Source organism: Heloderma suspectum, chromosome 17, assembly GCF_057233095.1.
Source record: "Heloderma suspectum isolate Gila_16-S chromosome 17, 16-S_ref, whole genome shotgun sequence".
Lineage (NCBI taxonomy): Eukaryota > Metazoa > Chordata > Lepidosauria > Squamata > Helodermatidae > Heloderma > Heloderma suspectum.
Genome location: NC_139474.1, coordinates 18598964 through 18626333, shown reverse-complemented (window position 1 = coordinate 18626333; position 27370 = coordinate 18598964). Strand labels below are relative to the sequence as shown.

At 49.4% G+C, this 27370-nt stretch overlaps 2 protein-coding genes across 6 annotated transcripts in view; one reads left to right on the top strand and one right to left on the bottom strand.

Annotated features, from left to right (window-relative positions):
* The window catches only part of CDC42SE1 (CDC42 small effector 1), a 39415-nt gene extending 20425 nt beyond the window's left edge, over nucleotides 1-18990 (top strand). The window contains exons 2-5 of one of the 4 annotated variants that reach the window (XM_084823848.1): nucleotides 8882-9199; nucleotides 14424-14531; nucleotides 16563-16674; nucleotides 17042-18990. In XM_084823848.1, the coding sequence (XP_084679974.1) occupies nucleotides 9146-9199; nucleotides 14424-14531; nucleotides 16563-16634 (234 nt within the window). In that variant the 5' untranslated portion in view covers nucleotides 8882-9145 and the 3' untranslated portion in view covers nucleotides 16635-16674; nucleotides 17042-18990. Of the gene's footprint in view, nucleotides 1-8875; nucleotides 9529-14423; nucleotides 14532-16562; nucleotides 16675-17041 lie in introns of those variants that run through there. The other 3 variants (XM_084823847.1, XM_084823846.1, XR_014786263.1) reach the window with 3 other exon arrangements.
* A 2585-nt stretch (nucleotides 18991-21575) lies between these two features.
* On the bottom strand, nucleotides 21576-25593 carry C17H1orf56 (chromosome 17 C1orf56 homolog). 2 transcript variants are annotated; one of them, XR_014786262.1, is made up of 2 exons: nucleotides 23990-25542; nucleotides 21576-21949 (listed from the first exon to the last, which is right to left on the bottom strand). XR_014786262.1 is itself a non-coding variant. In XM_084823845.1 (2 exons), exons 1-2 carry the CDS (start codon nucleotides 25225-25227, stop codon nucleotides 21923-21925), a joined length of 672 nt encoding a protein of 223 aa, XP_084679971.1. In that variant the 5' UTR covers nucleotides 25228-25593; the 3' UTR covers nucleotides 21577-21922. The 2 variants fall into 2 exon arrangements, 1 of the variants encoding a protein (XP_084679971.1); XM_084823845.1 differs by having other exon boundaries at nucleotides 21577-21949; nucleotides 24583-25593.
* Between the last annotated feature and the right edge of the window lie 1777 nt (nucleotides 25594-27370).

Sequence of the window (27370 nt, the reverse complement as noted above, 5' to 3'; positions counted from 1 at the left end):
CCCAATTTGTTCTTTAGAAATGAACCGCCTCTGTGTAACCCACGATCCGGACTCTATCATGTCATTTAGTTTGTTTTCTGCCCCTGCGTATATTCCTGGCCTACCCCACACCACTGAAATAAACCAGGTAGATTTTCCAGAACAACAAAACCAGCCTAAAAAGTAATTCTTGCAACCCAGACTGCAACCTGTGCCAAGCTCACCTGGCAGTAAGGCCTAATGAGCACAGTGGGGCTTACTTCCGAGTAAACATGCATAGGGTTGCGATGCATCGATGAAAACAGATGTCACGCTTTCAGGGCAGCTTAGCCGGCGAGATGGTTTGGAAGCCCCCTCACGGTAAGCTCACAGCAAGGTGGCAGGATAAGCTGGCTGTGGGCAGCACCAATTGGCTAGTGCCTGGGCTATCTCCAGTCCCGGGAGTAGGTTTGCTACTTGTTTGGTGGCAACGCAAGAAGGGCCTTTTCGGTGGCTGCCCCCAGGCTGTGGAACTCCCTCCCAGTAGAAGCTACGTTGGCTCCCTCTCTGCTGTCCTTCCAACAGGCAAAGGCAGCTTTATTCCAGAAAGGCTTTGGCCTTGTCTGTTGGGTTGGCTGCTGTTTTTGCTCTGTTACTGTTGTGTTTGTGATGGTTTTTAATTGTGTTTAAGGGGTTTGTTTTATTATTCCTTCTATCAAATTTTATTAGTGGCTGTAAGCCAGCTGGAGTGCTGTTTTTGGCAGAAAGGTGGGCTAGAAGTCAAATAAATAAATAAATAAACCCATCCTGTCGGGTTTCTCTGTACAGAGCCTCTCGTAAACGTCAGGTGCCAGGAAACACCAGCAGATCCATCGGATAAGAAGTTCCATTCACATTTTAGAACTGGTTTGAGAGTCCTTCCTCTCTTCCCCCAAGGAATTCCTGTGGACCGCTGTTCCAGCAGGCAGGCTGGCAATGCCTATAGGCTGTTGCACACAACGTTTCCACTTAACCGTCACGTCTCAGTATTTATTATTTATATAGTCAGAGCATTTTCGGCCTGCTTCTCAGCCCCCAAAGGCTCCCGGAACGGCTCATATACAATTAACAGAGAACACAAGACAGTCCGCGCCCAAAGGCTTTCAATCTGAAATGACAGGGCAGGAAAGGAAAATGGGATGCGGAAGGCAGAGGGAGGGAAAAGGCCCAGGACAGCAGCAGACTATTGGCCGTCTCGAGTTCGAGAAACCTCTGCCAAATTAATTGCTTTTGGAATGTGTGTGTGCTTCCACAGAGAGGAGGAGTTATGAGCCGTATATAAAACTGACGATTCCTTTGTAGCGTGGATTTCTCATCGAAGGGGCGTTGCCTTTGTAGTATCAGCCTCCTGCATTTGGGATGGAATTAACTGCTGTGTGTCATTTCTTGCACATGCAATGACTATGAAACTGCGGTCCGGGCCGGGGGCTCCGGGGGCCTACAAAGAGAGTTAGGCAAATGGACAGAGGAGGAAGACAGAGGACTATTAATAGCAAAGCTGAAACTCCAGATACAGAAGCCACGTGCCTCTGAATAACATACGTTGGGGGGCGAGGGGGGGCAAGCAGCAGCAGGAGAGGGACGTCTACCTCCGAATGCCAAAAGCAGACAGTGAAAAAGTAGCGGAGGGGTGTTTGCCTTCACGCCCTGCTTGTGGGCTTTCTGGAAGTGTCTTGCTGTCCCCTGTTGGAAACAGCGAGCTAGGCGAGATGGGCCCAGCTTGCTCTGATCCAGCAAGACAAATCTTCTATCCTTAGACGGGTCTCTGCCAGCAGCTCTGAGAAATAGACAGGAGCGCCGTGTTCCAAAGGCAGCCTACCTCTGAATAACAGTTTTGGGGGGGCGGCAACAGCAACGCCCCCACCCACTTGAGGAGCTTCCCGAAAGCATTTGGTCGTCCCACTGTGGGAAAGAGGTGCTGGACCAGACGGATCTCCGGCTTCGTCGTGTGTGTGTGTGTGTGTGTGTGTGTGTGTGTAGATAAAACCCTCATCTCTCTGCTCCTGCCACCCCGCCAAAAACCACTTCAACGTACGCCGTGTTTCCTCCTGGCATTCCCCTTTCCGCTGGCACAACGGTGCAGGTCTCGGCAACCCCCTTCCCTGCCTTGGCCCGGGTCCCAGGGAAACTCCTCCAGCCCTGGAAGGGAGTCTCTGGCAGCCGCCTCGCACTCACGCAGCCGGCCGTGCGCAGGTGGGCGTGCTGTCGTGTGCTCGTGTTTCTCTGAGCACCCCCAGTGTGCCCTCTGAGAAATGGGTGTTTTGTTGCGGGGGCAAAGAGGGCATTTGGCGTTTGGGGCTCAGCCTCCCACCTCCACCTTATGTACTCCGTTCCTTAGCCCATTTCCTTGCCTCCTCCGTTTGCCTTCTGTGAAATGGGTGTCAGAGCAGAAAACTGGGTTCAAAAGAGCAGTTTTCTGCTCTGGAGCTGAGACCCCCCAAATCTGCCTTGGACTTAGGTTCTTCGGCAAATCAATTTTCCCGTAGCCTGAAGTGTCCTTTGGGGAGTATAAATTCCTTCTTGCTCACCCAGGCAAGGAAAAAGAGAAACAAATCCTGTTGACTGAGTCACGTTGCTTTCTTTTTTTCCTGCTGCCCTCCAACAAGCACCAATTTAGTGACACCTGCCTGCCCCTCCTCTTTTGCAGAAGACCCTAATAACTGCCCTCTGAGGCTGGCCCAGTCTGGGGGCTGAAGGACGGGCTTGTTCCCATCTGGCCGACTGCGTGGCAAACAGTCACGGGCCTGGTTCCACTTTGCCCTGCTTCCTGGTGGCTTCCAAAATGGCTTCTTGTGCCGTTGATGCTTTTGCAAAAACAAAACCCCTGGGGTTTTGCCACAAATCCCTCTTCTCCGCCAGTTGCGAATCTATTGTGACTCAGGGAGTCGGTCTGTCTAGCTCAGCACTTTTGACAATGAGCACATAAGAAAGCAACTCCATCTAGTCCAGGCATGCAAAACTCAGGCCTGCAGGCCAAAGCCGGCCCTCCGGGGCTGCCCAGAAGGGCCCCCCCTTCCCCCACCCCCGATCTCCAACGGCTTCCTGGCTTTTGCATGGTTTTTCCCTATTCTAAACCGTTGAAATGGCTTAGAGCCTTTCTACACGAGGCATTTGTTGTGGGTTCGTGATTCCACTCTCATGGTAGCTTGCAGGTGCTTTACACGACGTCATCATCCTCCAGGACCTCTCCCGTGCTTTCCAACCATTATAGTATGTGGTGTGTGTGTTTTTTCTAACGAGGAAAGTCTGGTATTTTTGTGAATGGAGGCATGAAACCCTGGTGTAGTTGCACAATTCCGCCATACCACTGCACCTCCTAATGGTGGTGTAATGGGATGTATAGAAAAGCAGAGAAAGCAAAACCCTGGAAAAAAGCACGTGTAAAGGAGCCAAGCTTAATCCCACAAGGAATCTGGAAGCAGATGCCTTGGTAGAGTGATGGGTTAAAGGCCTTGTGTAGAAAAGCCCTTAGTTGCTGGCAGTGAAAGTGTTAAGCTAAAATATGCCTTTAGTTTGGGTACTTTCCCTCTGCCCTTTTTGCATTGCGGCCCCCGAGGGCTTCTTTGAAACTGAACTGAACACCCCAGATATAACTAAGCTAAACTAAACTAAGCTGAACTAACTCAATTGGCAATGGGTTCTGACTCCCAACTGTCTAACATTAGCAATGGTTGAGGCCGCAAACTTATACCCACTTACCTGGGAGTAAACTCCATTGAACTCAATGGGACTTACTTCTGAGTAGACATGTAAAAATCGTTCTCCCCACCCCTAAATTTGGTTGCTGAAAAGAATTATTGAGAGGTGCTGGGGCGGGGGTGTGGGACACCAGGAGTGAATCATTGTGTGAAAGGACATGTGAGCTTAGTTCCAGTTCTGATAACAAATTCCTGGGCTGCATATATGCTCAGAGGCACCCTTGTTCTGTAACTCTTTGTGTATGTTTGCCCCCTGAACCCCTCTTTTGCACCTACTTTAGAAAAAGCCACCCAACTATTTCTTTGTTTATATAAAACATTTCTATGCCTATTGCTCTCCACCCTATTTAGCTTTCAGGGCAGGGTCCAATTTAAAATGATTTCACAATAAAACGAGAATACATCCAGAATTAAACATTAACACAGCTAACAGCAACAGCAGAGTTAAAAGCTTGGGAATATATATCTCCTGGCACTGAAAAAGATTGCAACATGGGCGCCAGCAGGCTTCTTAAGGGTGGGCATTCCATAATTGGGGTGCCTCAGCTGGGCAAACCCCCTCTTCCTTACACTTGTGGAATGGAGCTCTAATCTGATTCTAGTCAACACTGACTGGCAGCAGTGACCCTTTCCCTAAAAATAAAGATTCTAGTCCTCATGGGTCTAAATACAGGGCTGATTTTAAATAGGAACATCAGAAGCTGCTTTCCACTGAGTCAGAAACTTGGTCCATCTAGCCCAGTACTGTTGACACCGACTGGCAGCAATGGCCCTTTCCCTAAAAATAACGATTCTAGTCTCATGGTTCTGAATAGAGGATTGATTTAAATAGGAACACAGGAAGCTGCCTTATACCGAGTCAGACCCTGGGTCCATCCAGCCCTGTATTACCGACACTGACTGGCAGCAGTTTCTCTCCAGAGTTTCTGGCAGGTTTCTTTCCTAGCACTACTTGGAGATAACCCACGAAAGCCCATGCTAATTTATCAAAATATCTGAACAGCTAAAATACTTTGTCTATATTTGTGCTGCACTTAACCCTTAAATTCATTTCAGCGGTATAACTTATAAGCGCCGGAAAGGGAAATTGAAATGATCAAGGAGCTGGAGCAACTCCCCTAGGAGGGAAGGTTACAACAGCCGGGATTGTTTAGCCTGGAGAAAAGGAGGGTCAGGGAGACATGATAGAGGTCTACCAAATTATGCATGGAGTGGAGAGCGTGGATAGGGAGATGTTTCTCTCCCTCTCTCAAAATACTAGAACCCAATGGGGTCATCCCATGAAGCTGATGGGTGGGAGTTCAGGACAGATCAAAGGAAGGACTTCTTCTGACATCAATCCCTGGGAAAATTCTGGAGCAGATCATAAAGCAATCCGTCTGGAAGCACCTTGACAACAATGCCGTGATTACTCGAAGCCAACATGGATTTGTCAGAAACAAGTCCTGCCAGACAAATCTGATCTCATTTTTTGATCAAGTCACCTCCCTTGTGGACCGTGGGAATGCTGTAGACGTCATATACCTCGACTTCAGCAAAGCTTTCGACAAAGTGCCCCATGATCTCCTGATGAGCAAACTAGCTCAAAGTGGGCTAGATGAAACAACGATCCGGTGGATCCACAGTTGGCTACAGAATCGGACTCAAAGAGTGCTGATCAATGGGACCTTCTCAAGCTGGGGAGAGGTAACGAGTGGGGTACCGCAGGGCTCAGTCCTGGGCCCAGTGCTCTTCAACATTTTTATTAATGACTTGGAGGAGGAGGTGCAAGGAATGCTGATCAAATTTGCAGATGACACAAAATTGGGAGGGATAGCTAATACTTTGGAAGACAGAAACAAAATTCAAAGTGATCTGGATAGACTGGAGCGCTGGGCAGAAAACAACAGAATGGCATTTAACAGGGATAAATGCCAAGTTCTGCACCTAGGAAAAAGAAACCAAATGCACAGTTACAAGATGGGGGATACGTGGCTCAACCACACTACGAGCGAGAAGGATCTTGGAATTGTCGTCGATCACAAGCTGAATATGAGCCAACAATGTGATGTGGCTGCAAAAAAGACAAATGCTCTTTTGGGCTGCATTCATAGAAGCATCGCTTCCAAATCCCGGGAAGTACTAGTTCCCCTCTACTCAGCACTGGTTAGGCCTCATCTGGAGTACTGTGTCCAGTTCTGGGCACCACACTTTAAGAAGGATGCAGACAAACTGGAGAGGGTTCAAAGGAGGGCAACAAAGATGATCAGGGGACTGGAAACAAAGCCCCGTGAGGAGAGACTGAAAGAACTGGGCATGTTGACCCTTGAGAAGAGGAGACTGAGGGGAGATATGATAGCACTCTTCAAGTACTTGAAAGGTTGTCACAGGGAGGAAGGCCAAGATCTCTTCTTGATCATCCCAGAGTGCAGGACACGGAATAATGGGCTCAAGTTACAGGAAGCCAGATTCCAGCTGAACATCAGGAAAAACTTCCTGAGTGTCAGAGCAATACGACAATGGAACCCGTTTCCTAGGGAGGTGGGGGGCTCTCCCACACTGGAGGCCTTCAAGACGAGGCTGGACAGCCATTTGTCAGGGATGCTCTGACTTGGATTCCTGCACTGAGCAGGGGGTTGGACTCGATAGCCTTGTAGGCCCCTTCCAACCCTACTATTCTATGATTCTATGATTCTCACAGCGCAGAGTGAAACTATGGAACTCACTTCCACAAGATGTAGTGATGGCCACCAAGTTGGATGGCTTTGAAAGGGGATTAGCCAAAGTCATGGAGGAAGAGGCTATCCATGGCTACTAGTCCTGATGGCTATGTGCTACCTCCAGGACCAGAGGCAGTGAGCCTGTGTACATCAGTTGCTGGGGAACATGGGTGGGAGGATGCTGCTGTGCTGATGTCCTGCTTGTGGGTTGCTGGTCGACAGCTGGCTGGTCACTGTGTGAACAGAATGCGGGACTAGATGGACCCTGGTCTGATCCAGCAGGGCTCTTCTTATGTTCTTACTTGGAGATGCAAGCCAGACTTAATTCTGAGTAAACACACATCAGGGTGCACTGCACACGTGCTGCAACTTCCCAGCTCAGCGTGTGACGAAAGCGCTCGTGAAAGCTCAAGAAACCCAAGCTGAGAGAACCGGTGACCCCCACCACCCCCGGTGCCTTTTCAGCCAGCCTTGTTCAAAAAAAGGAAGTTGACTGTGTGTGTGTGTGTGTGTGTGTGTGTGTGTGTGTTTTTAAATGCCTCCAGTCTGGTTCTTTGGAAACTCACCCTTTCCTGTTATCTGAAATGATTTTTTTTCACAATCGCCTCCTTCCCCCCTGCCCCCAAAGTCTTTAGCTGTCTGATCTTCCTCAGAGGGAGCTGTGGCTTCCTTTACGACACCCGTGAGTCAGCAGTTGGCGACAAATTCATCACCATGACTGATTATTAGAAGTACAGAACGCTCCCTCTAATAGCGGACTCAAGTGCCGAGCGCCGACAGCTATGTAACCGAACAGGGCCACTGAGAAACAAATGGGGAGACATCGCCGTGCTCGGGGAACCCCAAGTTTGCAGAAGTACCCCCCAAAAAAACCTTTAGAAAATACCCTACGGGGGCAAAACCCCAACAATGGCAATCCCAAAGCAGCTGGAGAAATGGAATGGGGTTCACTGGAGGGGGTATACCTGACTGGCTGGCTGAAATCCTGAACAGGAGTGCTCTACACTGCAACTGTTTATTGCAGCGGTGTTGCATTCACTACCAGGACTAGGCCTGGGTGTCATTATCTCCTTACAACAGAAACATACCTTGAACCGGGATTTCCAAGAACTGTACAAACAGAGGAAGTTAAACTCTGAGTCACTTTGCACAGAGAGGTGTAGTGGTTAGAGCATTGGGTTTGGATGGGGAAAACCCAGGTTAAAAGCCCTGTTCACCTCTGAGACTGACTGGGTGACCCTGGTTGGACAAATCACTCTCTCTTTCTCTCTCTCAGCCCAAAATGAAAATGACCGAGGTGATGTTCACACTCAGACATCATGTCTGTGTCGGGTTAAGAATGTCCCAATTTTCAAGAATTTTCAGGTTAGGAATGTCCCAATTTTCAAGAATTTTCAGGTTAGGAATGTCCCAAAATTTCAAGAATTTTGTTTCTGCTCACAAATCATGCTAACATGTCCCGTTTGCAACCCGTAATGGAAGCAACAGTGCAATCCTTGGGAAATCCTTGCAATTTCCCAAGCTTGCCATAGCGTTCGGAAGTGTGCATTTCTGAAAATGCATAACCCCATCAGCACCACTACAAAACCCCACATTTTTACACTTTAGCCAATGGGGGGAAAGTATGCATTTTGGGTGTGCACTTTAAAAAAATATACATCTTTCCTGACTGAAAATGCACATTTTTCCTCATCAGAAAAAAAATGGGAATGCGAGCGAGGTGAACGGCACTTTGAGGAGAAATTCAGAGAGGCTCAACGAGCTCAAACGTTGCATTTTTTGCCCATCTGATGTCATATGTGATTGTTTAAAATGTTGTGGCCTTGAGTGGTTAACATGCTTCTGTGGGCTTGGTCCATGGCTCGAAAAAAAGTTGAGGACTAGAACCTTGAAAGAATTTGAATGGCTTAGGTACAGGCTACAAAGCCAGTGCGGGCAGGAGGTTTATAAAAGTATGCAAGATGCAGAGAAAATGGGGGGAGAGAAGTTTTTCTCCCTCGATCATAGTATTAGAAGTCAGCGTCGCCCCATGAGACTTATTGGCAACAGATTCCGGACAGGCCATGGCAATCCCTCCTCCGCATAAGGGTGCCGTTAACTTGTGGGACTCGCTGCTGCAAGTTGTGGTGACAGTCACTCGGTTCAAGGCAGTTTGAGCAAGTTGGTGGTGGGGACCAGGTTGCATGGCTTGCCTCGGAATACCTGTCTTTTTGGGACATGAGCAGGAGTATGCTATTGTGTTCAGGTCCTGCTTGTGGGCTTCTATTGTGGTTGGTCACTGTGGGAACAAAATGCTGGACTAAGCAGGGCTCTTCTTTGCTTCCTATGGTTTGGAAGAAACTTCAGAGCAAGACAGAGGGGTGCGATTTGTGCCCTTCTATTTTAACCTCACCTGTTCTTGCACTGACGGGCAGAAGATTCTCCTTGGGGTAATAGGAAGTCTAATCTGCATTTTCTTCTTCTTCTTCTTCACTTTGGAAGGTGCAGTTCATCCGACATCCGAGGAGGGATATTTCCATCACTGAAAGACGCTCCACACTCTTTGTACAGCCTTCTCTCCACAGCAACGGAGTCCTCGGAACCCACAGAATGATCCCAGAGACGACGGCCGTCTTTTAAGCTTTTCGCCTCACAGTAAAATCGGCGTTGAGTTGCGGGGAGACCTCTCAGGTTGGAGAGGCAGAGGGGCAGTTTGTCTGTATCTGAGACGAGGTCTACCCATCTGACAGAAAGCTGGAAGCCTCTGCAAACATGAGCGATTTCTGGCACAAGCTGGGCTGCTGCGTGGTAGAGAAACCGCAGCCGGTGAGTGGCTTTCTTGATCCTTAACCGCCTGCGCTGCTCAACGACCGCTCAGGAAACAGGGGCTCGATTTGGGTTAGCACGCATCACCACCTCGTGCATTTTCCGCTTTAAACATCGCGGTGGACCCCTTCAGATGGTGCGGGGGGAGGAGCACACGCACGGCTTACCCATTCCGGATGATGGCCCGTGCTGGCCTGCAACAAGGCAAGGATGCAGTCCCACCAGGACGTGGCTGCTGATGGCCTGAGAATATGTCACCTCCTTTTCTACATTACCTGCCTGCCCATTGCACTACCAGTTCCTTCACTGCACCACCTCTCTGGCCTCAGGTGACGTTGACAAGACCAGGGCAAAATCTATGCTCACCTTTGCCACATGGTCAGGGGGAAACCTTGCCAGTTTCACCCAATACCCTCCTCCAGAGTGGCAAGGCCAGAGGAAAGCCTATGCCCACCTATCCCTTCTCTAGTGAAACTGACATGGTCGGAAGGAAACCTTGCCAGTTTCACCCAATACCCTCCTCCAGAGAAACTGGCAAGGCCAGAGGAAAGCCTTCCCAGTTTCGGTGGTGAAACTGACATGGTCAGGCGAAAACTTGACTGAGGTTTGGGGCTGGTCAATTTCACCATGCCCCCATATTTATTCATTTTAAAATTGAAGTGTGACTATGTATGCAACCATCAACTATGTCAGTTTAATGGGAGTGCTAGGAACGATGGGGTCGGGGGGGGGGGGGAGAAACAGGGCAGAAAATGTCCATGCTGCAAATGTCCACATTCATGGTAAAGGAAAAGGGAAATGGATAAGGAACCCATGCTGCACTTGTTAGTAGTGACCAAAGAGCCTGTTCCAGACAGGGAAGAGAAGATAAAATGTGGGGAAAGAAACAGCCATTCCCAAATAGCGACAGGCTTAAGGTCACCTGGTAAAGTTGGGGGGCGAGGTAGAGATTCGAATCCGGGTCTCCTTGATGTAAGTCTAGAATTCTAAACCACGGCACCATGCAGGGTGTACATATCTGGGAACGGCAGTTTGTTTCATGTCCTTCTACCCATGAATCCACTCCTGCTTACACCCCCACAAGCATTCTTCATTTCAGCAGTATTATTTAAGGCGAGGGGAAGTTTTTTGTTGCTGCTGTCGTTGAGCAATTGAGATTCAGAAACCTTTGCTGATCCGCTGCAGATCACCCAGGGATCTTCTAGCAGACGCAGATCTACCTTTTCTCTACCCCTGTGTTACACCCCCAGTATGTTTGCAGTCAAGGTGTGCTGTGGAAAAGAGAGGGGTTGGGGGACATTTTAAAAAGAGCCAGTGTGGCGTAGTGGCAAGAGTGTTGGACTAGGAGTTGGGAGATCCGGGTTCTAGTCCCCACTCAGCCATGGAAGCTCACTGGGTGACTTTGGGCCAGTCACAGGCTCTCAGCCCAACCTACATCACAGGGTTGTTGTTGTGAGGCTAAAATGGAGAGGAGGAGGGTTATGTACGCCGCCGTGGGCTCCTTAAGGAGGAAAAAAGGAAGGATATAAATGTAACAAATAATTTAAAAAAACAGGTTGCCATATTACACAGGTGGGTTAAAACTTTTCTAATTAGGACTATCAACAGATTTAATTGCATGAGTTGAAATCAACGAATCAATTACCAGCAGCATCCTAAGTGTGTTTACTTAGAAGTAAGCCCTACCAGGCGTCACAGCACCCTACCTGGCAGCCAAAATCCGCATCCGTTTTCAATTGAGTGGGGAAAAATAGTTCTAAAAGGTGGGGGTGGGGGGACGCTTTGATTTTAGGTGACCGCGGTGGCTTAGTGGTTAAAACGCTGAACTGCAGACTGGAAGGTCGGCAGGTCAGCAGTTCGAGACCCGAGTGCTGCGTGACGGAGTGAGCTCCCGTCTTCAGTCCCAGCTCCTGCCAACCTAGCAGTTCGAAAGCAAGAAATTGCAAGTAGATAAATAGGTACTGCCTCGGCCTCGTTCCGTGCACCTCGGTGTTCAGTCATGCCGGCCACATGACCACGGAAGCGTCTTCGGACAGCGCTGGCTCTTCGGCTTAGAAATGGGGATGAGCACCGCACCCTAGAGTCGGACACGACTGGCTGGGGACACCTTTACCTTTTATAGCACCTTATTAGAAGGGAAGAGGGAAAACTCTCCTCCAGTGACACTTGTCACCATTCAGATTTAATCAGCCTTTGTGTTCACAGTGATTTTCCAGAAATCTCCTGACGGATTAATTGGGGACGCACTTTTTTTTTAGCCGATTAAAATGGTTTGATCATTCTAACTGTTTAAGGGTGAGATCCTATGCATGTTTAGGCAGAAAAAAGTCCTACAACTCCCAGCATTCCCCAGCCAGCCAGCTGGGAGTTGCAGGGATTTTTTTCTGTCTAAACATGCATAGGATTGCGCCCTAAGTGAAAAAGCCCCTTTCCCCTGATCAGCAATGGTTTTGTGCTTTCTGGCTTTTGTGCAGCTTTTCCCCCAGTCTAAAAGGTGGAAATGCCTCTCTGGAGGCTTTGTGACTGACAGTAAGAGCTTTAAGCTAAAATAGGCGGATATTTTTGGTAATTTGGCTCTGCCCCTTTGCCTTCGCCCCACCCACCACTCCGAAATTGAATTTGGTATTCAGGCTGAAAGAAGTTCAACACTTCTGATCTGAACACGGCAGCCTCGCCTCTACACAAACGTAGGAGCAGTCAAAACCAAGCCCTACTAGGAAGGGCGGAAAGAGCTGGGTGTCTTTAGCCTGGACAAGAGAAGATTCAGGGGAGATGCGAGAGCTGTCTTTGGCTGTCTGAAGGACCGTCACGCAGAAGGCGACACAGAGTTCTTCTCTGTCGCCCCAGTGGCCCTGAATCAGTGGGTAGGAATTTCAGGGATGCGGATTTTGGCTAAACATTAGGAGAAACGTCCTAATGGCAGGAGCTGTTTGAGAGTAGAACAGGATCAGTAGAGGCTGGTGGCTCCAAAGTCAGTGGGGCAGTGAATCTGCTCCAGCTACCATTCAGAACCAATCAGAACTCTAAAGAGCCAGTGTGGTATAGTGGCGAGAGTGTTGGACTGGGAGCCAGGAGATCCGGGTTCTAGTCCCCACTTGGCCATGGAAGCTCACTGGGTGACCTTGGGCCAGTCACAGACTCTCAGCCCAACCTACCTCACAGGGTTGTTGTTCTGAGGATAAAATGGAGAGGAGGGGGATTATGTACGTTGCCTTGGGTTCCTTGGAGGAAAAACAGCGGGATATAAATGCAATTTAAGAAAATAAATCAGTGGCCATGAAATGGAAAAAGTATAGCATGTATAGCAAGTATAGCAAAGTAAAATATATGCAAAATAAGCACAGTGGCTATTCAGAACAGTGGTGATAACACAATCGTAGCATTGCTAAGTCTGTTCAGTTAGTAGGACAGGAAACCATTGTCTCGATTCATGCCCAAACATTTAGAATCGAACTTCTATTAGGTTCCAGTTCAGATGAGTATGTATGCTGCCTTGGGTTCCTTAGGAGGAAAAAAGCTGGGATATAAATGTAATTCATTAATTAATTAATAAGCAAGCAAGCTACCCAAAGTGCAAAGCACCTTGGAGACCTCCTTTAGTGTTCTGACTGGTTCTTCTTGAAACCCAGAGTGCATCAACTGTCCCACTGACATCAGAGCCACCAGCCTCCACGGCTTGAGAGGTGGGAAGCTGTGCTCCTGTGTTACACCCCAAGGATGTCTGCAGCGGCGGCATTTAAACAGAAGCTGCCTGGCCCTCGGTTGCATCCGACAGTGCAGCTCCTGCAGTGAGGAGGGACCTGGACTAGACTCTCTCCAAGGGTCCCTTCCAACTATGACCCTCAATCTGTGTGTGTGTGTGTGTGTGTGTGAGAGAGAGAGAGAGAGAGAGAGAGAGAGAGAGCAGTTCATCAAGCCACCGTTTCACACATGTAAGCCAGCGAGGGCACCCGGAGAGAGATTCGGCGGGGCCCCGCACACCAGGCTGTTCAGCTGCGTCGGCCTTTCTGACAAAGCTCCTTTCTCCCTGCTCTCCTTCCTCCTCCGCCCCCGAGCATCGTGGGACTGGAATCTGGGGGCATCAGCTGCCAAGACACCATCCCTCTGGGGCGCTGAGCTGAGCTCGCTTGGGCAGAAATGACAGGAATGCAATTAACCTCTTGGTGGGCCCTGCCGGCTTCCTGCTCAGCGGCTCTTGCCCGCTTTGTGCATTGAGCCGGGCACGCAGGCCGGGCAGGCCCCGGCCAGCTTGCTTGTCAACGCCTCCATTTTTCCAGCCGCTCCTACTTAGGAAGGACAGACCACCATTTGCATTAGACCTGTCCCCCCACACACATACAGAGTATTTTCTTCAGACCCTAAAAATAACCCCCACGCTTCTTTGCAAATCCACTTCGTACGCATCCCTGTTTTCTTGGAATGATAATTCTATCACCCCTTGTTCAAGCAAGGTTTTGCTTACGAAGCTTGACATATATGCTCATGGTCCTGGGGTATTGCGATGCCGCCCCAGATCTATTTCCCAGGGCCCTGAGCCTATTTCATTGATGGGGGTTTTTGCCCTCAGCTTTTGCCCTGCAGGAGGCAAATTTCAAGTGGGATTGCAGCTGGGGAGGGAAAGGTTCACTCTCCCTTTCCTACATGCTGCGACACACAGACCCTCAATAAAAAGCTGTGTGTGGCAGTTAGAGCCAGTGTAGTGTCATGATTAGAGTGTTGGACAGGACTCGGGAGATCCGAGTTCGAGTCCCCACTCGGCCCTGAAGCTCACGGGGTGACTTTGGGCCAGTCACTGACTCTCAGCCTAACCTACCCCACAGGGTTGTTGTGAGGATAAAATGGAGCGAAGGAGGACCATGTAAGCCAGCTTGGTTTCCTGGAAGAGGGGGGGGAAAGGCAGGATATAAATGTCATTTTTTATATATATATAATCTCCACACACTAGTTCAGGGTGCAAATCAGTTGAAGAATGTATTTTATTTGCGATGATTTGGCGGAGAAATTAATTGGCTGCCTGTGCCCCCTGTGAAATTTAAAGAAATGTAAATCAATCGTTGCTGTTCGTTCGAAATGTGCATATATACCCACACATCTTTTTAAAGTGCCCAGCAACGCCCTGCTGGCATCCCAGCCTGAGCACCGGCTCCAGTCAAGTCCCTTTTTTCTCCTTCTTCAGTTTTGCCCTTCTCCCTCATCTCCCTGTTCTGTTTTGTTCACATTGCAGAAGAGGAAGAGGCGGAGAATTGACCGCAGCATGATCGGCGAGCCGATGAATTTCGTCCACCTGACGCACATCGGATCTGGAGACATGGCCAAAGAGGGCCTCCCCATGGTACGGCCCCCCTTGCCTGTTTCATCCTTGCCTATTTCATCCTCATGGATGCATGCAGGCCAGCAAACAGAGAGGGGAAATGGATCTGTTTCGCTTTGGATCTACTCTTCTTCTTCTTCTGCCCAATAACCCAACATTTTCTGGGCAGATTATAAACAGTCAAAAGACTGAAAGGCCATGCACACAGTTAAAAATAGAAACTATAATGCACTTGCTTAAAAGAAACAAAATAACCAGCAGCACAGGAATAAAGATATGTAAGAAGAGACATAAAAATCTAGAACTGGGTCTCTAAAATGTGTAGGAGAAAAGAAACGTCTTTGGTGCTGAAAAGATAACAATGTAGGCGCCAAGCAAACCTCTTTGGGGAGGGAACTGCGGAAGTGGGGTGCCACCACTGAAAAGGCCCTGTCTGTTGTAGCTCCACACACACACACACACACAGCCTCCATGTGGAGCCTCCAAAGATGGCCTAAGGGTCCAGACAGGTACATAAAGGAGGAGACATTCCGTTAGATACTCTGGTCCAGAGCCGTTTAGGGTTTTAAAGATCAACAAGGAGCAGAGGGTGGCGGGGACGGACAGTTCTTTTCCCCCAGCAAAGAAGACCTGATTAACTAGAGCGAAAGTCGATGTGACGTCCAAACGCATCGTTGCCTTTAACCTGCAAGGTTGTTGTTGTTTTGATGCTGAACATTATTGTGGCTGCAGCGAAACGCAAGCAGCCAGCACCGGAAGAGGGGATTCACTCAGGACCACAGCCGGGGAACGAATTAACCTCCCCCCGTTCTCCCCATGCCTGCAGCAGTCCCAATAATTAGTCCTCCCGCAAGCTAATTCGCATTTTAAAAGAAGACCTGCATGTGAAATGCAAAGACACGCTGAACACGGCCCTCAAAAGCTGAGCAGCCAGCCGGGTGGGGGAAGGTTATATTTAGATTTTGGCAGGAAGGAAGTATCTGCTCATGTTTTCCCTCTAGTGGCCAACACCTTAAACATGAGTCTGATCTAATCCACGCTTACTACGGGAATATGTTTTATCACAGTCAGCAGGATTTTATCCTAAGTGAACTAGCATCAGATAGCAGAGCATAGGTTGATAGTTTGATAGTTTAGCAGAGCATAGATTGCTAGTTTGCTATCAAACTAGCATCTCATAGCAGAGCATCAGATAGCATCTTCCATGCTGGTTAGGTTTATTTTATTTCTTCCCCTCCCTTCGCCATCTGCTAGAAATGGTCGTTTGAACAAGTGGTTACAGACCTCACTTCAGCCAGAGATTTGTCACGGTTTGCACATTTCTTCTCTTCCTCCCCTCCCCTCCCTTCTCTTTTCCTTTTCTTTTCCACACATAAACGTTTGTCTCTTCCTACGCTTGGGGAAGGGGCATAGAACAATGGGAAGGCAATCCACGGTTTGGGGGCCACCGTAGAAAAGGCCTGCTCACAAAGTAGTCAAGTATGCGTGAGAATCTCAGTATGTGAGCGGGATCTCATCTTCGAGCCTTTCTACACCAGGCTTTTATTGTGTGCTCGTGATTGCTCACTCATAGTAGCGGGTCCTTTACATGACATCATCATCCTCCAGGGCCTCTCCCATGTTTTGAAACTATTATGGCAGCATTTGTTTTTTTTTTCCTAATGAGGAATGTCTGGTATTATTTAGAAATGGCAGAATGAGAGTGTTGTGTAATTGTGCAATTCCACTATACCACAGCACCATCTAGTGGTTTCATAATGAAACATGTAGAAAGGCAGAGAAAGAATACACCCTGGAAAAAAGCACGTGTGAAGGTGCCGATCTTAATCCCACAAAGAATCCAGAAGCAGGAGCCTCAATAAAGGTGGGGGATAAAAGCCTAATGTAGAAATGCCTTTTATAATCTGATTCTTTTGAATATGCAGACTGGAAGAGTTGGAAGACATGTTCCCTATGAGAGCTCTGTAATGTCTAGCTATGGTGCAAGGAAGTAAAGGTGCTATGGAAAAAACACTTCTTACACCATATCATGCACTCTCTCTCTTCCTGCAGACAGGAGCAGTCCAGGAAATGAGATCCAAATGTGGGCGAGAGCGACAGTGGAGCAGTTCCCGTGTTTTGTAGCTCTGTGGGGCGTATTCCCCCTGCCCCCCATTTCTTCAGTGTAAGTGCGTGGCTAGGTTTGAAAATCCCCTCCAAAGAGTGTTCCCCATCTGTGACAGATTGCTGAGGACTAGCTGCCTGAAAGATCCAATGGAGCTGGGAAGCCACATTCATCTTCCCAAGGAACACATTCATCTTCCCACTTTTAGACACTAGAGAAGCAAGACCTGGGGAAGGAGGCGGGGAGGGGGGGACACAACTGAGGACTGTCCTCAGATCCAGCAGACACTATAATTTCTTATGACCAAGAGTTCTTTGGACATTCACTTAACAGCTTTCCCACACGCACACTGTTTCCAGCTCACAGAGGAAAATATGTCAATGCTTGTTCTAATCTGGTTTTTTGTTTTTGTCTTTCTTTCTTGCAGATTCCAGGCTAATTGATTTTAAAAAAAACCAACAAAAAGAAAGAAATATATATATATATATATATATATATATATATATATAAAAACAGCCATCACTTGAATTATTACCTGTTTCATCTCATTGAAACGGGTTGGCAAACTCAGCGACGTCAAGCACATTCGTCAGTCTATGCACACTGATTCCAAATGTTCCCATTTTGATTTGGGGGGATTTGTTTTGATTTATGCTTTTTGTTAAGAGCAGAAACAAGAAAATAAGCAGTTTATCCTTGGCATCTAACTCTAACTACCCTCACTGACTATGTAGAACTGGGTTGATTGAATCGGAAGTTCTCTTAACAGCGCTTTTCTCCCAACCCATCTCAGCGAGTTTCACACCCTTCTCCATTTTTATTTGCGAGTTTGCAAAGGATTGTAGAATCAACAGAGATTTATGCCCCATGCTCCAGCAACTAACAGAAACGATCTCAATGGCACTGTATTTTTTTTCTCGTCTGGAAGAACCATCAGAAAGATTGGGTTGTTGGGGTCCCCCCCCCAATGGAAGCTTATCTACTGGATTTTTTTTTTTTTTCATTTTCAGGAGTGTATCCAAGACTCAGAACACACCTATATCATCAGGCAAGATTTTGGGGTGTGTATGCCCCAGCCATGGGCTGCTAGGGTTTGGTGGTCCCGAGATTGGGTACGCCGGCGTGCTGTAAGTACTCAATAAAGGCTCCTTGTAAGCAAACCTGGGTCTGGCTTATCATTATCTCGGCACCTCCAAACCTTAGCAGCCCATGGCTAGGGCATACAGGGTGCCCTTAAGGGCAGGAGAGCAGGAGACAGACAGATCTGACCCACAGGGTGCAATCCTATGGCACGCTGCTCTCTGCAAACCACATTGCGAGCAGGAGATGCACAAGAGCATGGTTGGCGATGTCATTGGCCAACTGCCACCCTCGCTATTTTGGTGCGGCTTCAGTGCAGGAAAACGTCCCTGTGGGTTGTTCCCCACATTAAATCAGGAGGAAGGGTGGTGTCATTTTGAATTTTCTGCTCCCAAAATGTCTTGGGCTGTCTTTGCCCGCTCTTCGTTCCGAAGTCGACAGCCCTTTGTGAAATGTTGACGATATGAGAGCTGCACGTTCCCAGTATGAGAGTTGCAGCTTCTGTACATCAGACTTGGTCCATGAAAGGCAGGACAGGAGGAACATCGGAGCAGCCCAGATGAAGAGACTTGATCTCTTCAATGGGGAGAGCTAAGGCAAAGAGGGGACATCCATCCCCCCCAACTCACAGACAGCAGTGTCACCTTTTACCGTGCAGACTTTAAACCAGGGGGAGTCATGATGGATCAAATCAAGGGAATTGAGTACTGCCTGGAAGGAAACACAATTTCCTGCTAACAGATGCAGAGTTGGGTGAAGCTTTTATTTCTTAGTAGGGGTAAATTGTGCTTTGTCTGCAGACCTTCATTCCCTGGCTCCAGTTAAAAGGTGAAATATATCCAAAGGTATTTGATCTCTGGATATATCATTATTTCCTCCGGAATTCCCCTCGCAGAATTGCTGTTCCCAGTAACTCCCATTGCATATTACTTTGGTGCTGTTAAGGCCTAATAAGATGCCCCCATCTTCTCGCTCCATCTTCTCTTTTGGATCATCGTTTTTATGCACACGTACTTTCCAAAGAGGAGAAAACTGTGGGGTTAAGCAAGGATTTTATGTTTGGGCCTGCAGGAAAATAGTATAAATATATAAGGAGTTTCAATTCCCAGTCTCAAATTTTTCAGGCACCTGGCACAGAAGCATCTGGACGGTTTTTCAGCACTGGCAGTGGTGTGCGGGCTACTCTCTGAGTCTTTTTCTCTGTCGGTCACTGTGGAATAATTTGCAGAGAACATGATGCCAGCAAGGCTGAACGCTGGAATCCGTTAAGTTTCCACTGCAAAAAAAAAAAAGAAAGAAAGAAGCAGCAGCAGCCAATTTTTCTATTAGCATTAGTGTAATATTTTTTTAGAAGCGCCTTGAATGTTTAGCTTCCCTGGGAAACGGCAGATTTATACATGTGTTGCTTTTGGAGGGGAAAACGAAACAAAAGAAAAACACAACAAAAACGAGCTTTTCCAGATCAGGAAGAGCAGGATATAGCTCAGAACTGTTCCTAGCATGACACATTTGAGATAAGTTTGATGCTGTCATCATTTCACCCCCACTCTTTGTCTTTTCTGCCCTATTGGTGCTGGGCAAAAAAAAGTTAACATTTCGGGGGGGGGGGGGGGGACTGCCGTTTTTGCCACAGGATTCTTTATCTGAAAGCAACGACCGACCGCATATTGGAAAGCTAGAAATTTACATGAAACTATCTTTTCTCAAGCCAGGCAGTTAAAGAGCAAAGGAGAGATTAGATTAGCCATTGCCTTCTTTCCTGCCGTGTTGTTCCTCATTTTTATCATGGAGGGAAGGAGACATGGGTCAAATTAAATGGGATGTTATTCACGTCTTTGGACCTTGCTTGGCTGTTCCCCTGCCCTGCTGACTTGAGGAACGAACACTGCTTTAACCCACTTAAATAGGGGGCTCACCTGCATTTTCTTCATTCCCCTCCTGGGTTTCTTTCCTTTTAGCACTCACATGGCAGGCAGGACTTCAACAGGTGAAGCCTTTTCCTGGTGTGGAGACACAGTGACGGGGTGGAGAAAAAGCCACACCTGCTACAATTCTGCGTTGCGCAGCTGTCAAAGCCTGGTATGGACATTTTATCTGACACGTATCAAGAAAAGGAATGGCTGGGACCCCACTGTAGTGTTTGAGTTATAATTGGGGTGATTTACAATTGGGAATGACGTCCCAATCCAAACTTCTTGGGTTCTCCAGCCTGTCACCCCTTTCCCCGAACTGCCAATCATTTTCTTGTTTCCCAGCTTTTTCGTGTCCCCACCCGGCTGCCCCGTATTCTCCCAAATGGATTTCAGCCCTCTGGATGAATGAGTTTCAACACCCCTGATCTATGATATGCCCATTTCAAGGAAGAGCCCCCCTGCCCAATTGAGGCAGATGACTCAAACCAGCGAGCCAAGCTGTATCCTAAGGGAAGGGAAGGTCAAGAGCTCCAGACGTCCCTGCGGAAAATTCCTTTTGAGACACCTCCAGTTTGTAAACTTGTCCATATCGTTGCACTCCGGTTGAGCCTGGAATGATTTTTATCTCTCAAGTCTGTTTTCCTGAAGATGGCTAAAACTGGCTTAGAATCGTCTATATTCATGTGCCGGCTTTTGGGGTCACCTGGTCCTTTGATCCTCCTCCCTCATCCTCAAGCACCTGAAAACTGCTGTGTGAGGTTTTTCTCCCCATCCCCTACCCCACCCTCACTTCCCCTAATAATTTTAATTGGTAGTTTGATGTAAAATTCTAGCTTTGCTATGCGTATTTCCCCAGCTGGCCTGGTGCTAAAATGAAAAGAAAGAATAGCTGAGCTATTCTAATACCTTTATTAGCTAGAAAGGTTCTCTCTCTCTCTGTAAACAAGGAAATTACTGTGTGTAGGGGGAAAGTCTGAATATAACAGGGAGGCTGACTAAAAGGGCTTCATTCCCATACAGACATTTATTTGAGATCTGCTGTATCGTGATCTGTATAACTGTTAGCAAGAATCTGTGGTCTGCTTTTGTCTTTGTCTCCAAGAAGGTCCTAAGAATGGGGTGGCCAGCAGAATTTCTTTGTTTCCATACCTGTTTCAAAGCTTCTGTACACCCTACAGACACACACACCTCACTCCATCCTCTTCAAGAAGTGTAATGTATGCTTGAAAAATGAAATGGCAAAAAAAATAAAAAAAATTGTCGTGATCACGCACAAAAAAACCAACGCCAAGAGTATGGATGTCTGTTGTGTCTCTTCCCAACAGTCTCCCATTATGTTTCTTTCGCTTGAGCCACCACCATAAAATAAGTATCATGCAGAGTTGCGTGCAAGCTCCAGAAATGTACAAATGGAGGTAGTGGGGCAGAAGAGAAATATTAGTTGTGACATCCACGGGTCATCTAAAAGGCAATGCGAGGCCATTCAACCCAGGGTCTGAAATCACCAAACTGTAGAACTGAGAGCAAGGGTGGGGAACTCTTCCAGATGTCATTGATACTACAACTCCCATCATCCCTAGGGCAGGGGCATAGCCCAGTGACAGAGCACTTGCTTTGCAGGCAGAAGGTTGCAGGTTCCATCTCTGGCATCTCCAGGTGGGGATGGAAAAACTCCTGCCTGAAACCCCGGAGAGCTGCTGCTGCCAGTCAGTGTCAACAATATTGGCCTAGATGGAACAAGGATCTGACTCTGTCTAAGGCAGCTTCTGATGTTCCTATCGCTAACCACTTGGCTATGCTGCCTGGGGCTGATGAGAATTGGAGGAACAACTCCAGGGGGCTCTTGTCAGAGGGCCCCTGCTGGGGGGTGGGCCCTCAGAAAGTGCCTGACCCACTGCCCCCCACCCCCATCTGGTAATTATGTCTGTTGCCCATAGTCTCTTAAATCGAAGAAGAAACCTCAAACATATGCAGGAATCTGCTGTTTTTATTAAGCTTTTTGCTGCATGATAACGGAGCTCCATAGGAAGGTGCATACGGAAGCTGGGGCCGTGTTCTGGGGGTGGTGCACCAGCCACTGCCAGTCCAACACACATACCCCAGCCTAACCGTCAGCTTCCTCACCTAATCGAAGGGCCCTTCCGGTTTCTCGCAAATAAAGGCATCTGCTTCTCGAATAAAGACAAGCAATGTTTTTCTCGGAGGCGGGGAGGGAGAAATTCTTCGGAACAATATTTACTAGGAAACATTCACCACGTGGCTGGCCCATGCGAGGCACTGGAAGATTTGTCGCTCCGTCTTTCGACACCGGGTGTTCACTGTTTGCTTTTTGCTTTCGCTGCCTAAGGGTTAGAGCAGAACAAGAAGAAAAATGTGAGAGCGGGCCCACTCCACCGGCTTGCGGGGGACAAAGAAATCCAGAGTTTTCTAAGGGAGCTCAATTATCTCTTGATTTATGTGGGCTGGAGGAGTGGAACATGTTTGGAGAGAGAAATATTGCTTCACATCGATTTCCATCGCAGGCAGGCATTGGGTCAAACAGGTGTGGCAGGTTTCTGAAACGACAGAAAACATGAGCAACCTGTTTGACCGGCATCAGGAGTAGAATTAGCACAAGTGCTGTGAGGCGCAACCTCTCTTTCAGACCATCTTCCACTGTCTAACACGTTTTTCTCTGGCCTTGAGCTCCATTCTTTCTGTCCCAAAGACCAGTGTGACAAGTTAAGGAGCGTTAATGCTGCCATCCTGCTGTTTGTTTGCTTGCTTATTCCTTCCTTCCTTTATTTATTCATTATATTTATAGGCCACCTTTCAGAGCAATAAAACAGACCAATACAGTAATAAAACAGCACAAATTTCATAAAAAGTAAAAAAAACACCAGTAATGAAAACTTTTGGCCTAGACAGTACTAAAATCTGGCAGCAAAAGATAAATCGGGGGAGGCCAGCATAAAGCAGCTTGCTTATTTATTTATTTATTTATTGCATTTATACCCCGCCTTTCTCCCTCTCGCAAGGAACTCAAGGCGGCTTACATTATCCTCCTCCTCACCGTTGTATCCTCACAACAACAACCCTGTGAGGTGGGCTGGGCTGAGAGTCTGTGACTGGCCCAAAGTCACCCAGTGAGCTTCCATGGCCAAGTGGGGACTAGAACCCGGATCTCCCGGCTCCCAGTCCGTCACTCTCACCACTACACTACACTGGCTCTCTCTAGTTATGTCTTGGGGGACAAAACCATTGAGAACAGGAGTGGGGGGTGTTAATTAAGGGTGTGATCCTATGTGTGTTTAGACGGAGTCCTAAACTCACAGCATTCCCCAGCCAGCCATGCTGTGTGTGCTGGCTGGGGAATGCTGGGAGTTGTAGGACTTTGTTTCTGTCTAAACATGCATAGGATCACACCTTAAATAGATAAAATGCAGATGGGGGTTCAGTGCTAAAACACCACCCTCAGCCCGCACACCTGGCCCCCTTCAATAATATCTCCAAAAAATGTTTTCCGGAAGGCAGAAGAATGAAATTGGGGGGCTTTTCTACTGCAAGATGGGGAGACTTGCTGAGATGACTCAGAAGAGGCGATAAGGTGCCAGGCCGATTGACGGCTGTTAGCCGTGATGGCAAAATGCAGTGCTGGCCCCAGGCTTCGGGGGCCCTTGGGCAAGACCCCCTCCATGGGCCCCCTCCCTCGGGGATCCGCCTTCTCACCGCCACTGTCCCCAGCTGCCCTTCTCCTCCTCTTCCTCCTCATGGCTCCCATGTGCTTGCTTGGCAGGCAGGGAGCCAGGGTGCAAGGAGGCCACGGCATCTCCTGCTTCTCCTTCTCACTAGCGCATTGCTTGGGCGACAGGCAGGTGAACCAGGAGGTTGCAGTGGGGAGGCAGAGGAGCAAATCCAGGGGGCTCTAGTCAGTGGGCCCCTGCTGGGGCGTGGGCCCGTGACAACTGCCCAACCATGCCTACCCTTGTCGCCAACCATGGCCAGAAGGAACCTCCATTGTTCAAGGCAGTCTACCTCTGTGTGTTAGCCACTCAGAGGCTACCGTGAAGGGGGGGGGTCTACTTTGTTACCTTGTAGGCCCCTTCCAACCCTACTACTATTCTATGACTTCCTTTGGGCTCTGTTTTCAGGCTTCTTGGAGGCATCCGGACTGGCCGCTGGAAGAGGACACCGGATGAGCGGATCCTTGGGTCTTAATCTGATTTCTGACCAGGATGTGCACATTAGCGTAGCCCCCACTTGAAGCCCTTTATATGCGGGGAGACGGCGCTGCGGGACACAGCAGAGGGGCGTTACAACTACACCACCATCACCGTCAGCTTGGTCCCAAGTCCAGCACGCAGCCAGGCTCTCTTTGAGAACACACCGATCTGCACACGCACATTTTATTTACTGACTACAGGGGAAAGCCACCAGCCGGTGACACGTTCTCCGTTCCGCAGGACTGCTTTCCATTGCATTGAAGGAGGTCCCATTGCACCCTCCTGGCTGGGCCGAGCCCTGCTGCTGCTGCTATTAGCCAAGGGCCGCCGGAAGGCTGACCCACCAGTATAAACATCAACGCAAGGGGAAAACCAGCCTAGCCCATACAACAGCCAGAGAAGGAACAGCCGCAGGGAAGCTGTTTGGTCCCTCTCTGCCACAGCGACCGCCTGGAAGAACTTCGAAACTGGTCTCTCTGCTTTGCTCTCTTTCTCTTTTTTCCTCCTCCCTCCCAACCCGCTTTTTCTTTTGTGCCGTGTCGTCCAGATGGCAGGGGCTTCCTCCTCATTAACCTCTAGAAGCTTTTGGGGGCTGAAGAGCGGGGCAAGAAAAACGCTGTCGCTCAGTAAAGGAAGGTTTCCAGGAGAGGAAGCGCACGGCACCCAAGAGGCTTGTGCGCAGCACCCGTTGATGCTCGGTGCCGGGCGCGCTAGGCCGCACGTCCCGCGGGCGCGCGCGGGCCCCCTGAGCCCCCCGGGACGACAGGCCGCACCTCGGGCTCCGTGGGGAAGGTCTCTTTGACGGCCCCCCAGAGCTTCTTCAGAGCCTCGTGCACCCGGGCCCAGAAGTGCCGCCTCTTGCGCTCCTGGTCCTGCTCAATGTCTCGCAGGGCACACATATGCACGGGCCCCTGGTCGCACGCCACCTCCAGCCGGTCGCACTGGTGTTCCCGGCGGCTGCACTCGCAGGCGGCGTAGCTGCACACCTCCCGCTGGAAGCGCAGCACGTCGTACTGGACGGGGTCCAGGCGCACACCGGGCACGGAGTAGGTGATGTCGCGCACCCGGGACATGCTGCCCTCCTCGCAGTTGCAGTGCCAGGCGCTCCACTCCTGCCAGGCGTAGCGGGTGTCGCCCACGATCAGGACGCTCCCGTGGCCCGGCGACGTGGTGGCCACCACCGAGAGGGACAGCAGGGTGGGCTCCGTGGTCAGGGGCAGCAGCTCCTCCTCGGGGACGATGCCGGTGTAGCCCGCTGCCACCGTGGCCTTGACGGCCCCCGGCACCAGCTTCACCAGCTCGGGCGGGGCCGAGATGTGGACCTCGCCGCCGTCCTTCTCCTGGGCCAGGCCTGGCTCCGGGGGCCACCAGCCGCACAGGCAGAACCAGAGCCCCAGCAAGGCGCCCCCGACGGCCATGGGGCGGGAACGGCGGCCTCCCCCACGGAAGCCAGGCCAGGCGGCCCAACCTCTCTCCGCGGCTCAGGATGGCGCGCAGGGCCGGGGGGCGTGGCCGCGCAGCGGTTGGGGGCGGGGTTTCGCTAGGCAACGCGCCGCGAACAAAGGCGGCTGGAACGCGGGCGGAGGCGCTGCACCCCGCGGGCGCGCAGCGGGGAGCTGCGCGGCGCTGCCCGTCAGGATCGGCGCCGTGGCTCATAAGGGACGGCGGTGCCGTGTCTTTGAGCGTGGGGAGGAGATTTCTGCCCCCCCCCACGCGCTCGCGCGCCTTTTCCTTTTGCGCGCCCGCGGTAAGAGGCGCATCGTGTGTGGCGTCTGTTCCAGGGCGAGCCTCGGCGCGTCTCTCTTTGCCACCCCGGGGCGCAAAGGCTGCCGTCGATGGACACGCGCGCTTACCGGCCCCGGAGCCCCGTTGAACCCCGACGGGCTTACGCCTTAGTCAGGCGCGTGTAGGATCGCGCCGCTCCTGCTTCCCCTTCGGCCGCCTGGTCGCTCTATTATTATTATTATTAATAATAATAATAATAATCTGTCTCTCTCTCTCTTCTGAACTGTGGTGGCCAGGAGCGAGAGGCGGAGAGTTGTACAAGAAAAAGAAAACGAAGACGGGTTCGATCCAGCTTAGTGTCCGATGCTTGGGCTGCGATTCTGCGCATACTTACCGGGGAGTAAATCCCATTGAAGTCCATTGGACCTGCTTCCGAGGAAATGCGCGAAGGATCTCAGCTGTTGGAGTAGTTCAGGGCGCCACACTACGCAGGCTTAGCTAGAACAAGCTCTCCAGCTCCCAGCCGGGAATCGTAGGGCGTTTTTCTATCCAAACATGCGTAGGATTGCGCCCTTAAGTCCCATTCGTTGCAATGGATCTAACTAAACCTGCATCCAACCCAAAGATTGATTGATTGACAGCGAGATTTGGGATGCTGGGTTAGTTGTTTAAGGAGCTCCTTAGCTCCTCTGGCAAGCAAGTATGTTGTGTTAAGACGTTTTGGGCATATTTTACATGCTCAGATGTGGGAATGGAATCTTTTTTTTCCTTGTTGGGTGAGGTGGAAACCTAGCACACACACACACACACACACACACCCAGCAATAAAACATCGAATTTTCTGTTCCAGGGAGTGCGGATGTTTTTACTGTAAAAGGTTGCTTATAGGATGTAACTGGCAATGCGTTTTATGTGCCAGGGCTCCACTGTCTATAACTGCTGTGTGACAGCCAGGCAGAAATTCCACAGGCTCCGCTGGCGAAAGGCTCCACCTGTTGAATTTCAGCAGGGCCCCCAGATGCAGCTCTTCCCTAGAGGAAGGGGTAGGACAGAATAGCAGCTGAAGTTTTGCAAGGCATTGACGTAGCAGCTCAGGTTCTGCAAAGCTCTTTCTGACCGGCAGAGGAAGCAATCGTTTTTCCTTTGCACAGAGGTGCACACTGGCTGCTGAACTGAAACGGCCGCTGAATTTACCGTGGGTGGCAGACTGCGCCAAGAGTCTTGCGTGGAATGGCCTTGTTTCCCATCCCTTTATTTCTTTTCCTTGTATACTAGAAGACGAAAAAGTTCAGGATGCGCTTTGACCTGTTTCTCTTTGGGGGACGATTTCAAATTAGTCTGGTTATTAATATCACTTCAACTCGTATGTATTTTATCATTGTTAAGATTGCTTTTTTCTTTACCATCATCCTTCTCGCTAAAGCTTGCTTTTTGTACTTGTACTTAGAGATTACAGAGTGTCACCATAATTTGATGAACAAACATACTGTTGCCTAAAGCTCTCCCAGACTAGAGGCCACCTCAAACTTAATTACCGCCTTCTCTTTCCACCTACCCCGATCCAAGTCATCTGTGAGTTTGTAATGATGGTGTTTGCAGATCAGCTCTGTTTTGATCTTGCCTGCCTCTTGAAGTCTGCTCACAGACATTATGGGAAGACAAGCAACTGGGCTTGCTGACTTTTTCTGGCAATTGCAACCCCTCCGGCACTACGGGACCAGTGCCTCTGAACACGTGCAGAGTTCCTTTCGCCAAAGAAGCAGATTTGTTTCTGCTTTGGCGGTGGTTTGTTTTACATGGTTTTGTTTTTTTAATGCCGAGTAGAACACCGGGCAT

Excerpts from the sequence above, each read along its gene's own strand:
- C17H1orf56 (XM_084823845.1), bottom strand. The coding sequence starts at position 25,227 with ATGGCCGTCGGGGGCGCCTTGCTGGGGCTCTGGTTCTGCCTGTGCGGC. Across the intron at positions 21,950-24,582 it reads CCTTCCCCACGGAGCCCGAG|GCAGCGAAAGCAAAAAGCAA; the intron begins GTGCGGCCTGTC and ends TCTAACCCTTAG.